The sequence below is a fragment of the Zerene cesonia genome, chromosome 14, assembly GCF_012273895.1.
Source record: "Zerene cesonia ecotype Mississippi chromosome 14, Zerene_cesonia_1.1, whole genome shotgun sequence".
NCBI classification, from domain to species: domain Eukaryota; kingdom Metazoa; phylum Arthropoda; class Insecta; order Lepidoptera; family Pieridae; genus Zerene; species Zerene cesonia.
The window spans coordinates 4,014,581-4,031,244 of NC_052115.1; the positions used below are offsets into that span (position 1 = coordinate 4,014,581).

General features: G+C 32.0%; 1 protein-coding gene across 1 annotated transcript; it reads right to left on the bottom strand.

The window, feature by feature from the left end:
- Window positions 1-12,631: 12,631 nt before the first annotated feature.
- On the bottom strand, window positions 12,632-15,967 carry LOC119831921. The gene is made up of 2 exons (XM_038355491.1): window positions 15,671-15,967; window positions 12,632-14,095 (listed from the first exon to the last, which is right to left on the bottom strand). The coding sequence occupies exons 1-2, from the start codon at window positions 15,965-15,967 to the stop codon at window positions 12,632-12,634; spliced, it is 1,761 nt and encodes a 586-aa protein (XP_038211419.1).
- Window positions 15,968-16,664: the final 697 nt, after the last annotated feature.

The following is a 16,664-nucleotide window of genomic DNA, read 5'->3' on the forward strand; positions in this document are numbered from 1 at the left end:
CTATTATATTCATTAAGAATGATTTTCTTGAAAACTGGTTTATCGTAGCAATAGGTATGTTAATAAACGTAAACATTTTCCACACAGTTCTTGTGTTTTAAAAACATTTATTAGCATTTATATTTAAGTAAAATTAACTTGCTATGCGTTCATAAACTTATAACGCTTCATAATATACACACATACTTTAATTTAACTAAATTGAAAATATACTTTAAAAAACAAAACCACATTCTCAACTAAATTATCTTAATTGTAATGTTGAAATTGCTGTATTGTCACCAATTTGTATATTTTTTCCTACCTACTTCTTATAAAATTTAATTAATCTATCGATTATGTAGCGTGATTTTTATCGTTCCATATTAATAATGGACCATTATATCTATTTAAATTACTTACCAACTTGCAAATATTATTAGCTTTCAGTAGAGTATTATCGTTGTAATCTTCAAAATGTTATATTGAGTAATTTGTAATGACCTACATATATACCAATTTCCCTAATGTTTTATATCATATAGTTAGCAGCCAGTACTATCGAATCTATATTAAACTAGCAAACCCGGCGAACTCCGTTTCGCCACCAGATGGCTTCGTTTTTCCCGCTTTTGTGTTGAAATTTTTCCTGAATTTTCTTTGCTATAAACCTCACGGAGCCCGAGACCTTTCCAACGAATGCAAAACCGTGGAAAACGGTTCGTGCGTTTTGGAGTTATAGCGTCAGGAAGGAAAACCCGACTTATTTTTATATAGTAGATTATGTATCATAAACATTTGAATACCTATTGACCGTTCTAAAACTCATAAAAATATAGACCTGAAGTATGTATGTTTGCGATTCATTTTTTTTTATTTTATATAAACATTTTAATACACATTATGCATAAAATATATGTAACAAATAATTTATACCAACGCACTTCTTATATTTTGTTGTAATACGTATGTAAATGATCAAGCACATTATTTTAAATCTGTAGATTTTTGTTCAGGTAAATAGGTTGTTTTTGTTATAAGTAGATAGATACATTTCAGAATAATGCTTTTGCACGTGAACATTTGTTATTAAGAATTAGTGTTTTTTTTTTCAACATTCTACTATAAGAGGTATCTACTTAACATATATACTACACGTGATTTAGCCACTTTGACACACATGATACAAATCTAATAGGTAGGTACAGTTTATTGTATTATTATATGTAAATCGTACTGATATAGATTTTCATGTGGGTATTCTTGATAACATTTTACAGTCTATACAATTAGATGAATCGAAAGAGTTTGGTATTTCTGACAAACAACAAGGTCAGGACAAATAACTCGTAATGTGTATGTACATCGAATCAATTTTGTATTTATTTCTCTAATGTTTTTATTCTATGACAGATTTTAAAAGTATAAGCCTAAGCTCAGGTACCTAAGTACCTTTATTATAAATTTGAATAGATGTGAGAATGTAGCTACTTTGTCATAGGTGTTTAATTAAAATATAGAGATTAAAAACGTGTTTTCCTAATAACGATAGATAGAACACGTAAAACACGGTAATGATAACGTGAAATAAGGTTTATGCTCATAGATAAGGACTTTAATACCATTTGTATCTAAAACTATCATTTACGTAGGTGTTCATATAAAATTTGTATTATGTATCTATCTACCTATACCTATATCATAGTAATCAGTCAATTAAAGTATCCATACCGGAGGTATACAGTTATAATATCTGTAATAATAATAAAAAATGGCTGATCTGTGCTTTTACTTATTGTCATACTAGATCCAACATTCACGTATAAAGAATCTAATAAAAAATATTGATAACTACATAACTCGTATTTTAACTTATCGTTACCAAACATTAGCATACACACAGATTTCCCTACGTTTTTTATCGATTTGATAGGCCAAGTAAATTTCCTGTATTATAATAATTAATTTTATTATATAGATACCTAATGTACGTTTATTTGTTAGTTATGGCGCAAAAAGAATAAAATCCCAGATTACATATAAAATTTAAATTGAAGTCTGTATTTTTTCCTAACCTTTATACAATAAAGTGTAAGTATATAATTATGACAACGGAAAATTACATTATTGTATTACAACATTTAAACATTACTTTAACAAAAAATAAATTAATTTTTTTATAAAACTTGGATGAAAACATCTAAACAGAATGTTTTTTAAAGGATTTTTTAGAACAATAAATGAAATTAATCAATCACGTAACCAATAGGGTCTAAATAAAACAATCTCGAATGAAATTTTTAAATTAATAAAATTTGTAAATTATTGTAGGTTCTAAAAAAATTAAACGTAAGTATAACTACTTAGAAATAATCGACGCTAAGCACCTATTTGCTCAACTTGATGCACAAGGATAAAAACTGGTGCAATTATCCGAGCATCTTTGTCTTCTTCGACTCTACATGCACCAAAGTTGAATGACCTGTGTAGGTTTATGACCGTACGCACTTATGACCATTAGGCCTTTTCCTTTGTTTTTTCAGTAAAATAAATACCGACTTAATGTAACCAACTGGCTAATACAATGAGCTGTTTATATTTAGTGGATATCGTTTATTGTGGAATTGGGTCACGGTATTTATGCTAAGTGGACACACTTAAGTTTAAAATAATGACTAAATTAATCCAAATTAAATAAATCTTGCTATTAAATATATATTAACCATAATTCGTCAATGCATTAAGAAGAACCGATAGTTTTAAAATATAGATAAATCGATTATGTTAAACATCCTCAGACAAAGTAAATATAGACTATTTACTATGCTTCAGATGTCACTTTGAGACGTTGTGACACATCTATGAGCCAAACTAGATAATAGGTTGTGGAAGAGTATTATACGAATTTTAGTTGTCTGATATCTGATCTGATCCTATATAGATCTGATCCTATATAGATAACCCAAACATATTTTATCAAATCTTTAATCCGAATTGACATCTACCATTAATAGTTACGACAAAACAACGATGAATTCTTATAAATCAATATCATAAACAATAAATTTCTTAAATTTCATAATCAATAAATTGTAGGTAAATGATATTTTAATTAAACTTAAAACATTATATGTCTTTCGATAAACCGGTCAGATAATGTTTTAAGTATTTCCTATTCGTACTACTATTTATAAACTGAAAGAGTGTGGATAGATGATGAATTGTGCCACAGAATATTACGCAAGTTTAAGAAGCTGGCTGAAGCTATTCAATTTGTGTCTATTAATATTAATTTCACACAAATTTTCATATAGTAGCAGTTACCCAAGTACATAGTTTATTGATAAGTAAGGTAGAAAACTTATGAACTAATTTATATAATATACAAAGAATACAGTTGTCTATCTATGTGGGCTTGAGACATACGTATCAAAATGTAAGTTAGGATGAGAATTTAAAAAGTATTATGCATGAAAATTGGACATACCTACCTGCTTCACTTTAGGCAGAAACATTCATTTTTGTGTGTTGGCAATTATTTAGACATCATAAATAAGAATACCGGTTCGAATTCAACAACAAAAAACAAGAAAGGAAAACCGTTAAGATTCCTAAGAAGACCCTCATTTTTAAGTAGTATCACAGTTTTATTCAAATTACCATCAAACTGCGACAGATTGACCTAAAATTAAATCACCGAGGAACTCACTACTTTTTCAATAATTTATTTCATTTTAATACATATGTACCTAAATGTCCGAAATATTTATACCTACTCTTCAAGTCCACACATCGGAAAGATCGTCATACGAAATATTATATACCTACTAGCTGCGCCCCGCGGTTTCACCCGCGTAAGTCCGTATCCCGTAGGAATATCGGGATAAAAAATAGATGTTGGCCGATTCTCAGACCTACCCAATATGCTTACCAAATTTCAGAGGAATCGGTCAAGCCGTTTCGGAGGAGTATGGCAACGAAAACTGTGACACGAGAATTTTATATATATAAGATGTAAAATCAAAACGCAAAACAGAATCAATACAAAGTTCGAGAACATTTAGCAAAACATGCGAAAAGTGCTGGCATTCGACATTACAAAACGCGTTCGAGTTCAACCAAGGCCGAGCAAAGTCCAAATGAGATTTGCGTCGTGCTGTATAATCAAACCGGTGGCTGGTGACGAAAACCACATATTTACATACAGAATCCATACATATGAACTATACTCAACGGATTTTATACGGTTTTTACACGTGGGAGTCGAGGATGCTTGATAGGAATTAAGTCATATGACTGCTTAACATATTAACACTTTGCCATCATCCCATCATAACCCTGTCCAATTCCCAATCCCTGATAAGTTAAGCGATACCTTATTTGCAATTGAATTTTAGTATAAATGCAGAGATGTCATTCGACGCATACCATAATAAGCCGCACAAACGCCTGGTCGTTTACCTGTCTCTGCTGTAGAAAAATTGACTTAAATAAATTGAATATGTCACCTAAATAAATTTAAACGTATCTCAATAAGCATATCTACCTGAAGAGATTTTCTGATAATTATAACACGTCCCCAAATACTAATTATTGTAAAAGTTCAATAGTATCCCACGTAGAAAAATAATTTGTTTTTAATCACATCAACTTATCTATTTACCTACAGGCATATTTGATAAGAAAATGCGCTACACTAAATAATTATCTATATTAATATATTAAAGATGAAAAGTATTGTTTGGAAACTACTGGTCCGATTTTGAAATTTCTTTAATCAAAAGTAAGCTATATTATTTCCTTGTGCTATAGAATACTTTTTACTAATTTTGATAGATTTTTAATAACTACGCCGACAAATTCGCGATTATATAGATAAAGAGTAAATCTAGAGATCGCATTTAGAATATTATGTTATCTATACTAATATTATAAAGCAGAAGAGTTTGTTTGTTTATTTGTTTATTTGAATTTAATTTATTTGTTTAAATGAATTTGTTTTAGATATCCCTTTTATTGAGGAAGGCTATCTAATATTTTAAGGTTATAGGCTATATATGTACCTCGGGCGAAGCCGGAGCGGACTGCTAGTCTGTGATATAGGTATTATCATGTTTTTCGTATCACTGTATAGAATAGGGAGTTTTCAACTCTCATCATTGAAAAAAGTTGTTTTTTTAAAGTTCAATCTCTTATCAAGTCTATCTCAATTTTATAGGTTTTGAATACTGATGCACTGCATGGGCACGGGTGTTAGACTTTAGTTTTGGGCGGGAGGGTTCAAATTGAAACGATTAAATAATACATGAAATAATTATAACGAAGAAAAAAGCAGAAAAAAATATTTTTCGAGTCCCATTACGAGTAGAACAACATTATGGGCCAAATAAGTAGTAAATTATAGCTGCACACATTAAATTATGATAGCTTAACGTTTCCGTAGGCGCTTGAACCCCTAAAACTAAGCCTTTGCCTTCGCTGATAGATGTTTTGTCATAATAATCATAAATCATATTGTTCTTTATATTTCCTACTTCTGTAAGTAATATACTTGAACAATAAGTTCACAATTTACTATAAAATACATTGAACAAAATTACTGTGACAAGTGGGTAAGACGGATACGGAAATGATGAGGCATAAGGAATAAGGAAATGTAAGGATTCCTTCCTAATCATTAACTTACTGATCCCCTACTAGGTAATATTTAAAACATATTACATTACAAGGTCAGTAATATGCGGCAGGCTAAAAGATAGGGAAAGTATTTGATAGATAAAAACCTAAGTAGATGCGCAGTAAATAACAAATAAAAAAATAAACAAAACACTTGATAGGTTTTTTAAATACTTATCGCTATTTACGTTTAAATTTCTTATTTTATTTTGAATAATGTGCGTAGAAGTAATAAATCTCCTTTGTATAAAACAAAGTATCATACACTAATACATAATAATATTATCTATTTAAGATATATATACTGGATGTAATGATAAATATAGAAATTGGAATATATCTCTCTCAATAACAATGCATGTACTTGCGTTATAAAACTGATGAATCAATAAACTTTGTGACCTCGATTTATAACACCGATGAGGGAAATCCGAATCGATAATGTAGGTACTTTTATACCTATACCCCAAGCAAGGGCGAAGTGCAATGACTTCAGTCACTACAAAATTGATAAAAAATTCTTTATGTACAAAGTCATTATAAAGCACATAAATGATGTTTACAATTTTGTCTAACGACTATTCAAATATTCCTTTTCTACAAAAAACAGTCCCCGGCGTCCCTAGGGGAATTTCCAGCTAATATTAAAAGGGGACCAAATGACAAACATATCTAATCAAACACAAAAAGAATCACGTCAATCGGTTGAAAACACAAACAGGCAAATTGAGAACCCCGTTCGTTTTTAGAAGGGTCGTCGGTTGAAATATAAAATTTCGGTACAGAAATACAGTATATTTACATAACAACAGTTTTAACTTGTATGATTATGATACTTAAAGAATTCGTATAACATTTGATGCTTAAACTTTTTATTAAAATGGGTAAAGGGCAGATAGGTTAATTGAAAAATGTTCCCTTGATTATTATTAATAGTATTTCAATTTAAATCAAATACGTAGTGACTGTTTAGAAGTCTTTTCTTCTCGCCATTTTAAACTTTAGCATCAACGTAAATTATAATAAAGGAAGCGGGTACCTAATATTTTCCATGATAATTAGCTTTTGTGTGTGTATATGCTAACCAAAAAGAATGAGTTTGAATAAGGGCTATTTATAAATAGCGATCCGTCTAAGCCTCGCCCGTGGTATTTATCGCAATTGAAGTAACTACAAAAAAATAAAGAAGAAGTTCGACAGTAATACAAATACGGCTGTTTACTTGATCTTCGGATGTCTTAAGACTTAATATAATATTGCTGTTTAATGAGGTCCTTAGTCAGTATTTATTCTGATTAAAATACATATAATAAACATACTTCCTTTTTTAAGACTTTTTACCTTTAAATTATTATTTTAGCTGATTTTAACAAAAAAGTATGAAAGAAAATCAAGTTAAACCATTAAAATGTGCAAAACCAGTGTTCCGTTCTAATAAACAACCACATTTAAAATAATTATAACGGATTCTGAAATCCCAATTTTTTGTATAATAACAATTTTCCTTAATAAGCTTTTTGTTTCAATAAAATCTCAAATAATTACAACACATATTTGAATTATAATTATACTGAAATACCAACAACAATATTTCGTACGTGTTCGTGACGTAATTCGTCAAAAATACCTACTTTTATAATATTTTTATATTTTTGCACTTTAAAAATACTTACCATTCATTCATAATTTAGTATTTTTCCGGAAACGCAATATTAACGCATATATTTATATGACTGATTTTTTGAAATGCTTGTCTCATTTTCAAATAAGTATTTTCGTCACCTACTAACGAGATAAATCTTTTCAATCAATTTTTTTTGCTTGTGTAAAAATATATATATATAAGCTACATTTAATCATGTACCAGGGGCGAAGACGAAGCGTACCGCTAGTAATTTTGTATTGAAACAATTATTTTAAAATCGATATTGTTAAATTTAATTTTTAGTTTCATAACATTGAAATGCTTGAAATATTGTTACTTTAAAAACACCTTTATAGCCATCCAACCAACATGTAATTTATTCATTGTATTCATGTTCTACATTTAACAATTGTTGATAGCTCGTATATGAATTTTCCTAAGGCCTCCTAATTGCTTACAAAAACAATGATTTTAAGACGTAATAGGATACGAATACATACCAACATTTACTTATAAAAATATCTACAGACGATATCTGCTGCTTATATTATTAAAAGGAATAATTGTATTTTTATGTTTGTAACGTTTTCTCACAAAAACTACTGGACCGATTTCAAAAGTTTGGTAAGCTGCGACGTGCACTTAGTAACATTGGCTATATATTTACCACGGGCGAAGCTGGGGCGATTAGCTAATAATTAGATAAAATCAAATGTATAGATAAGTATACCCATATAGTTATACTTTTTTTTAGATATAAAATCTACACGAGAAGAAAGTTCTACTGTGTACATCTGACATTCAATAAAAAAGGTTTTATTATATTATTTAAGCTTCAATCCAAATAATCTTTATAAACGAGATGAGAATGAGAGAGAGATCTGATTGTAATATTAAAACATATTATTTAGACCACTTACATTTACCAGCTCTTTAAAGCACCTACTGAAGCTAATCGTGGCCTTGTGAAATGGAAGAGGTACATATAATGGGCTAGCTTATACTACAACAGCACTTTTTGTCGGTTAACGTGAAAGATTAATACCACAGAATAATAAGTATATGTACTAATACCACCAGTACCGAAAAAACGATAACTTAGAATTGAACTATTTGTAATATGATAAAAGATTACCTATTTTATTATCTGTGCTATTTTATTATCATCTTCAAATAAAAAACTTCTTGTTACATATTTCTGAACTCGGTTTTTTAAACAAGGATTATAGTTATAAACTAGCTTCCGTCCTTGGCTTTGCCAGCGTGGAATTAGGACATTTGCAAATGATTTTGTGACTGTCTATTCCTGTTTCATCCCAAGCGAGTATTAATCGCGATAAAAAGTCCTTATTACCAAGCTCAGCTCATACTCTGTCTGTATACCAAAATTAATCAAAATCCGTTCTGTAGTTTAAGCGTGATTGACGGACAAACATCCAAAAAAACAAACTTTCACATTTTTATATAAGTATGCTTACAAAGTGACAGTCATTTTGATCTATCGTGGTATTTACCATATTAATATAAGTATGTATACTACGTTCTCTTAGATATCTAACACTTGTTTATTCAACAGTGAAATGAATTTGTTTTTGTAAACTCTAAACAATACCACATTAATGAATTTCAGAATGTCACACAATTTTGTATTGAATTCAAAAATTTACATTATAAATCAAATATTATGATATATTTCTATACAATTAAACGAATGAATTCAAACCACAGTAAACAGATCTACATCTATTTCAAAACAATTATAAATTAAATTCTCATTATGTTTGTAAATCATATAACATAGATTTCCCGCCAAATAGAACTATTAATAGACAAGTGAAAACTAAGATTGTCTAGATTTTACATGTTTTTTTATTCCATTTGGAAATAAAATAAAAATTTAATTAAGAAATATTGTTTTATATGAAACTTAATTTCTTTGCCGTTTATTAAAAATTACACTTTTATTTAAAGCAAAAACAACTACAAATCACTTGTAAAATAACTATAATTCAACTTTCATGTTTTCAGTATGATATATTACTACTTATTTAATATAGCATACAAAATCCAATATATAAAATTCTCGTGTCACAGTTTTCGTTGCCATACTCCTCCGAAACGGCTTGACCGATTTTGATGAAATTTATTGTGCTTATCCGGTATCTATGAGAATCGGCCAACATCTATTTTTCATCCTCCTAAATGATCAGAGTAAGGCAGAACAGCGTTTGCCGGGTGCAGCTAGTTATCAATATAATATTATAACATTTTATACACCTACCATAATTCTTTGTATGCTCCTTGTGTAGAGTACCTTGTCTATTTATAAAACTACATATCTTCATTATCTCCATATAAATGGATATGTCGTACCAGACCATAAACGTCATGGAATATTATCATAAGAATAATAAAATAGCAGTTATATAACAACTAAAAATACACCAGTTGCATAACACAATCTCTGCTGTAGGAATGCGCAGTAATGCTAATATGTAATCCATTTATATTTCACTAGTAATATTGTTTATGTATAGAAAACAAATAATATTATATAATAAATAAATAAGAGGTAAGTGCGATTCGAACTCGCGACAATAGGTTTGCCTACAAATTACCCAAAAAACTTGGTCACCCGTCAAACTTATGAGTGTGCTAAGTGTTGCTTAACCTAGTTTTTTTATTATTTGTTGATACAGCAGCAACAGAAATACACCATCTCTGAAAATATCAACTGTCTCACTATAACGATTCTTGAGATACAGTCAGGTTACCCGTTACAGACGGACAGAGAGGCAGACTTATGTGACTTATGTATTTTCGTATGTGGTAGTCGAGCACGCTTCGGCACGAATTGGGCCAGCTCGCACCGGGGAAGTACCACACCCCCACAGAAGACCGGCGTGAAATAGCATTCTGCTGTGTTTCGTTCGGTGAGTGGGGGAGCCGGAGGCCCATATCCTTTTCCTTACCCTTCCCAGTCCTTTCCTTTATTCCTATCGCCAATCCTTTCTTAATCCCTTCCCAAAAAGTCGGCAATCCATTTGTAGAGGCGTAAGGTCTGCAATGGACCTTATGCCTCTCCAAATGTTCATGGGCGGTGGTAGCGCTTACCATCAGGCGTCCCACCAGCTCCATTGCCTCCATTCCATCCATCTCTCCATAATACTCGGGTACCTCCAGAAGGAAAGCACCCGGTCTTTTGGAAGGCTTACGTGGGGACACAGATCCAACACGCAGAGGCCCTTTAGAGAATTTAATGTGTTGTGGGACACCAGCCGCAGCCTGCCCATGACTGCACTATAGAGATACAGCCCTGGGCAATCCGCGGCCGATGTAGGACTATTGCAAAAAAATGGCATGGAAAAAACTGGGCTATGGAAAGGGGGTGTTCGATGGATTGGTAGGTTGGGTCTATGGGAAACTATGGGCGTCTGCCTTTTCAACTTCGAAAAATTGAAAAATAGTGGCAGACGGTGACTTGCCAGTTCGGTCGATGGGCTCCCAAAAAGGTACCTAAAATGGCAACAAGGGGGCAACACCAGCTGACTGGCTAGGGGTGTAGAGAGGTGCGGCACCGGTTTCACCATCGCGGGCCCGCAGGCCCGGATTGGGTTTCATTATTATTATATTATTACTAGCTGCGCCCCGCGGTTTCACCCGCGTAAGTCCGTATCCCGTAGGAATATCGGGATAAAAAATAGATGTTGGCCGATTCTCAGACCTACCCAATATGCTTACCAAATTTCAGAGGAATCGGTCAAGCCGTTTCGGAGAAGTATGGCAACGAAAACTGTGACACGAGAATTTTATATATATAGATAAAGATTATTTTCATGTAATGTAAATTGTATGAATTGACCAAAATAATTCAGTTTAAATCTGAAGAAGAGAATTCTATACGTAAGATTAAACTACGTCCACAAAGAGCATAAGTATTGAGTAGCACTCCAAGGTTAGCTTATTATAAATTTGAATTTCGAATCCCATTTTTATATTGATAGCAATTCTACGATTGACCGTGACTTGAATGGTTTTGCAACTGGTACTTAATAATAAATATATAGTGTCAGACATTTTAACTTTTGTTGTGAAATATTCCTATGATTATTTGTTGTTGATATAACGATGGCATTTAGAGTTTAGATGATTAAGTCTGGCCCGTGCTGTGGTCTGCGTGCTGGTAGAAACGGAAGGTGTATATTATTTACCATAGGAGCTAGTAGAGCTGTTGATTCAACACCAGCTATTGACTAGCGTCATCCGCAACTGTATAATATGCATCAGTGCTATGATATACGCTACCATGCGTGTTAATATTAATTTATCCCATGTCTATTAACAACCCAATAAACACTGGATTACATTTATCAGATTTATTTGGAATTTGACTCAGAATTACGAACAGATTAAACAATAACAATTAGTATTTTAAATTATTTCTATTTAAAACGTGCTGTTAAACTTTATGTTCTTTATACAAAATACTGTTAACTTTAATATTGTATGTATGTGTGGATCTATCCATTATAGTAAGAGGTGTTGCAACATTTCTAACACGTCGGATCGATCACGTTCCGTATTGTATTGGATATGTCATGGCAAAGCATCCTTCATCGTGCTATCATAAATATTCAAATTATGTTTCTGATCTAAGAAATTATCGAAACATCACACTTTTTAGGCATCAAGTAAGTAAGTATCAATAAGTACCACAATAAGATGTTTTTATTATATCATCATTCGTATCTTGATCCAGCTAAGGCAAAAGAAATTTCATCAATTATACTTTCTAGAGATAGCCCCTTCTGAACTCTTGTATTGAAATCATACTTCTTTCAGTGATACATTATTAAATTACATTAATGCATTACAGAGCGACAGCAAGCGCCATCTAGTAAAATAAAAGGAAAAACATATTTTTACAATTTTCTTTTTATTTAATTATCAAATCGTCTTTTTTATTTAATTGTATTGATATGAAATTGGATCAAAAAGTCTATTAGATTTTAAACATAGAATCAAATAAAATTAAATTCAAAACCAAACGCCTGTTTAATATGTAAGATAAATATGGGCATCTGCATAAATGAGCGTTCTTTTTATGTAGGTATTTAACCTCACAATGAAATGTTTTATTTCCAGTGTCTATGTCTATTCAGCTGGTGATATTCCACATTATACTTACTGGAATAATTGGTCGATATTCTGAATTCAATATACATTACATCAAATTAAAGTATATATTCTATTACACAATGTAAAAACTGATGGTTTACGAAATAAAACACTTCTTATTACATTATTCGTTTTAATTTAATATTTAAAATATTATGACGGTGGTTTTACGTCAGTTGCTTGATATAATGAATTTATCGCAATATCAGACGATACGAAAGCCATAGATTTAGCGAGAGTTGCTAATGACAATGTGTCCATCACTACTCTGTTTGCAACATGGTTCAGTTTTGCACCTTTCGATTGTGCAGTGTATTTAAGGGCTAACTTTATTACTCGTTCGCATGCCAAAGACTTGGAGGCGGCACTCTTTGCCTCTTTTCCAGCTTGCTGAGCTGCAGTTTTGGCTAAATTCATCATTAAGTCTTCATGGTTAGACATTCCATTCTTGGCAAATTTTACAGACATTTGTACCTCAATCGATGCCGTTAAAGCTCGTCTCATAGCAACAACACTAGCAGCTGTTAAGTATGCTACATCTCCCGCATATAATATAGCTTTTTTAGCTTTTACCTCTAATTTTTCTAATTTTTGTTTCGCCCTTTTCTCGTTGGTTATTTCATCATCTACTGCTTCTGGTTGGTCAATTTCCATTTCAGCAATAACATCAGGATTTAATGTGTATATTTTCTCTTTGGGATCAACCCAATCATCTATGAGATTTGGAGCACTCATTTCTTGGGTATCAAGTGTTTGGCTATCTTGTGTAACGAAATGTGTAGCATTCAGTTTATTTTCAAGTAAAATAGCTTCAGTTTCATTTACGTCGTCATTCGCTATTGTGTCTAAGACTGTTTGATTTAAAAATCCTTTCGATGGCATTGATAATACTCTTTTCTTACTTGGTGCAATTCGAACTGGTGTTTTAGCGTTTGATAAAATAACTGAGTATCGTGATATATTGGAAAGAATGTTAATTTTTGGGGATTCAGTTGAATTGTCACGTACGAAAGCGGGCGGCTTATTTAAAATCACATTATATATAGTTGATTGAATCGCACGTTGTGTTGTTATACTATTTCGATCTACGTTTAAAGATCTCTTTTTTCGGAGTGATAAGTCAACAGATTGCTTTTTAGATAATGCGGTTGAATATGTTATATCCTTTAGTGCGGATACTATGGATACTTCTGCGGCTATTTGTGCCAAGCCGTACACTAACCGATGTAACTCAGGTTCTGTAGACGCTCTAGTGATAGACAAAATATGTCCGGACAACGTTCTCGATATATAGTCTAAAATACGTCGTGTTTCAATGGCTGTCATACCTTTACTTTTACCTGGTGCATCTAAAGCCTCGCGGGTTATCCTAGTCATTTTATCCTGGATTTCAAGTTTAGATAGAATGGCAGATACTAAATCCTTTGACATTTGGTATAGAGTTTCCTCCATTTTTGGATTATTAGTTACATTTTTGGTTGCCTTCAGAATAGAGTTATCCAAGTGTTTGATTACGTTGTGCGGTGATGACATAATCAGCTTATCTCCGACTACTTGTGAATTTAATTGATTTCTAAAGTCATGTACTGGAGATATTCCTGCACTGACTTTGAATACCTATGTAAAAAAATAACAAAACAACATTTTCTTTTAAATTGTCAATTGTGAATTGTTTTAAATAAAATAAAAAACGTATTTGTAGGTAAACGACTCAATGTAATGTAACCATAACCTGTATGCAATGTATCGATAAAATTATTGCAACAACACAAAAAAATATGAACAAATGAAATTACTTACAAATAACAATCCAAGGGGGAGGAGATTTAACATTTTTATATATAAGTTTTTTTTTAATTTTTGTTATTTGATATGGTTACCGTTTTGAATTACGTACGTGTTAAGAAAAACCCGTAGAATAAATTAAAGCAACGATATTAAAAGTAACGAGCAATTAACTATACATAAACCTACTAACAAGTTCAGTTTTTACTACACCATAAAAAAATAATTGGGCATTATACCTATCCAAGAAAAGCATTATACATGGTGATTCTTCGCTTGCTGTGTTCAATCCTTCTGTACACATACAACGGTCGATACACATAATCACTTTCCGCTGTTACAATTGCTTCATTTGTACTATTTCCATCTTCTTTAAGAATTGGAGTATCGTTATTTATTTTGCCTTTATCAAAATTCATATTGACAATACTTGAAGAACTTAAAACAAAAAAGGAACAAGCCAAAAATACAGCGCAAACAATTAATGACATGTTTATTCTGCTAGAGTAAGTTCTATAAGAGGATACAAACACTTCTCATTACTATTTAAATAGAAATGTTCTACGTTGTACATAAGCATCTGATAATTATAATTAATGAATATAATTAGATTAACACATCCACTAGCAAGAATTAACGACCTAGTACAATAAAAAATAACGTGAACCAGTGCATTACCGGTGTGTTTTTTGTAACTATAGTATTTTGTTATCTGTGATATTAAAATCGACTCTCAGAAAAGGTTATTTGTTTCAAGTCTCTAAAAAGAATATACTTACAGTTAAGAGTTCGGACTTATCTTTTTGGCTACTGTCTTAAAAAAATAATCAAAAAATTATTTATGTATCACAAACAATAAAATTTAAATATTATACCTATATGTATCCACTTCGACTTAATAAAAATATGTATTTTCGGCTACTACGGATACAGATCAAGTTTTAATGAATCGTTTAAATTACTAATTTTTATTAGTATTAATCTTTTCTTTCATGATATAGCGGGCACCTGAACATTTGCAGAGGTAGCGCCTCTGCGGATGCGTTGCCCGCTTTTAAGGGGTAAGGCAAAAGAAAGCATTGACGACTGGAAAGAAGAAATGGACTGGGACGGGTGAGGAATAGGAAATGGGCCTCCTCCTCCTCCTCATTTAGAGTAGGTACAATAATTTACAGTCAAGAGTAAATTATCAAAAGTCAAGACACACTTAAAAATACATTTATTCAATAAAACTCATTCTTAATACTATATAAAACTTATAACCAATTCCACTTATTATTATATTCTGTCTTAACTTACGCAATGGTTTATTGATTGAAAACTAAGAAAAATTAATCGGGTGTAGGTAGGTGTGGTAGCGCTTAGTAGAATTGCAGAAAATTATTAACCAAGGAACGCCGGCAATACCCTGATGCGGCCGCGCCCATCGAGTGAGCTCTCACCAAAAGGCGAGGCAACGTTCTGGTCGGAGGGAAGTAGATCGCTTTCATCGCCACCTAGGTCTCTACGCTCTCTAGCAAGGCCCAAAGGCTTAGAAGATCCAACATTTTCTACCGCAGCACCAGATGCCGCAGCCTTTCTTTCTGTAGCTGACTGTATTGCTTCGTGATTTGGTGGGATGTGCTGGATCACATCGCCGCTTGGGGCGCAAGCGCATGCTGCGAGTAACGCCAGCGACACGACGACGAAAAACATTGAATGCATTACCGACAGATTCAATCTTGAATAACCGTTGATCAGAAAGAACACTTCAAACTATCACTCGTATGCAAATCCACTCGCTTATAAATCCGACCATGATTACAAAAGATATTAGACCAGTTATTAAATATATACGTCGATGATCTGTTTAGTGTTTGAAGAGTTGAAACTGACGCATGATTACCGAGATATTCAATAAACACGTCAAGTTCATAATTTTCTCGACACGAGCCTTGAGTCACGTTGCTGAGTTAACGCTATGTTAACTATATCAGTGCTTCGCTGTTAGCACATGACACCAACGAGTGTCTAAATAGTTATGTTACTTTTTGATTAGTGTAATAAAATTCATACACCAAAAAAACAGAAGGTACAAAATACTAAAGTTATGTAATATATTGAAACAAAGGCAATTGCTTATTTTTAGAATTCCGCATCTTAATGACAAAAAAACCATATTCCCAAAGGCCAATTTAGGTGGCAAAATAATATATGTCTGGAACATCCATACGTAGCAATTAGCTCAAAGCTAATTTAAATATTAATAAATAAAAAGAAACGCCAAGAATGTTATAGTTCAAAAAGGCTATTGAGTAACTAGGTATATTAAAGCGGAGTGTGGATACAGATCGCTTACAGGTACATGCCTACTCCAACAAAGAACTAAGGTTGATTCCAGCAGGGAAAATAAAATTGTGGA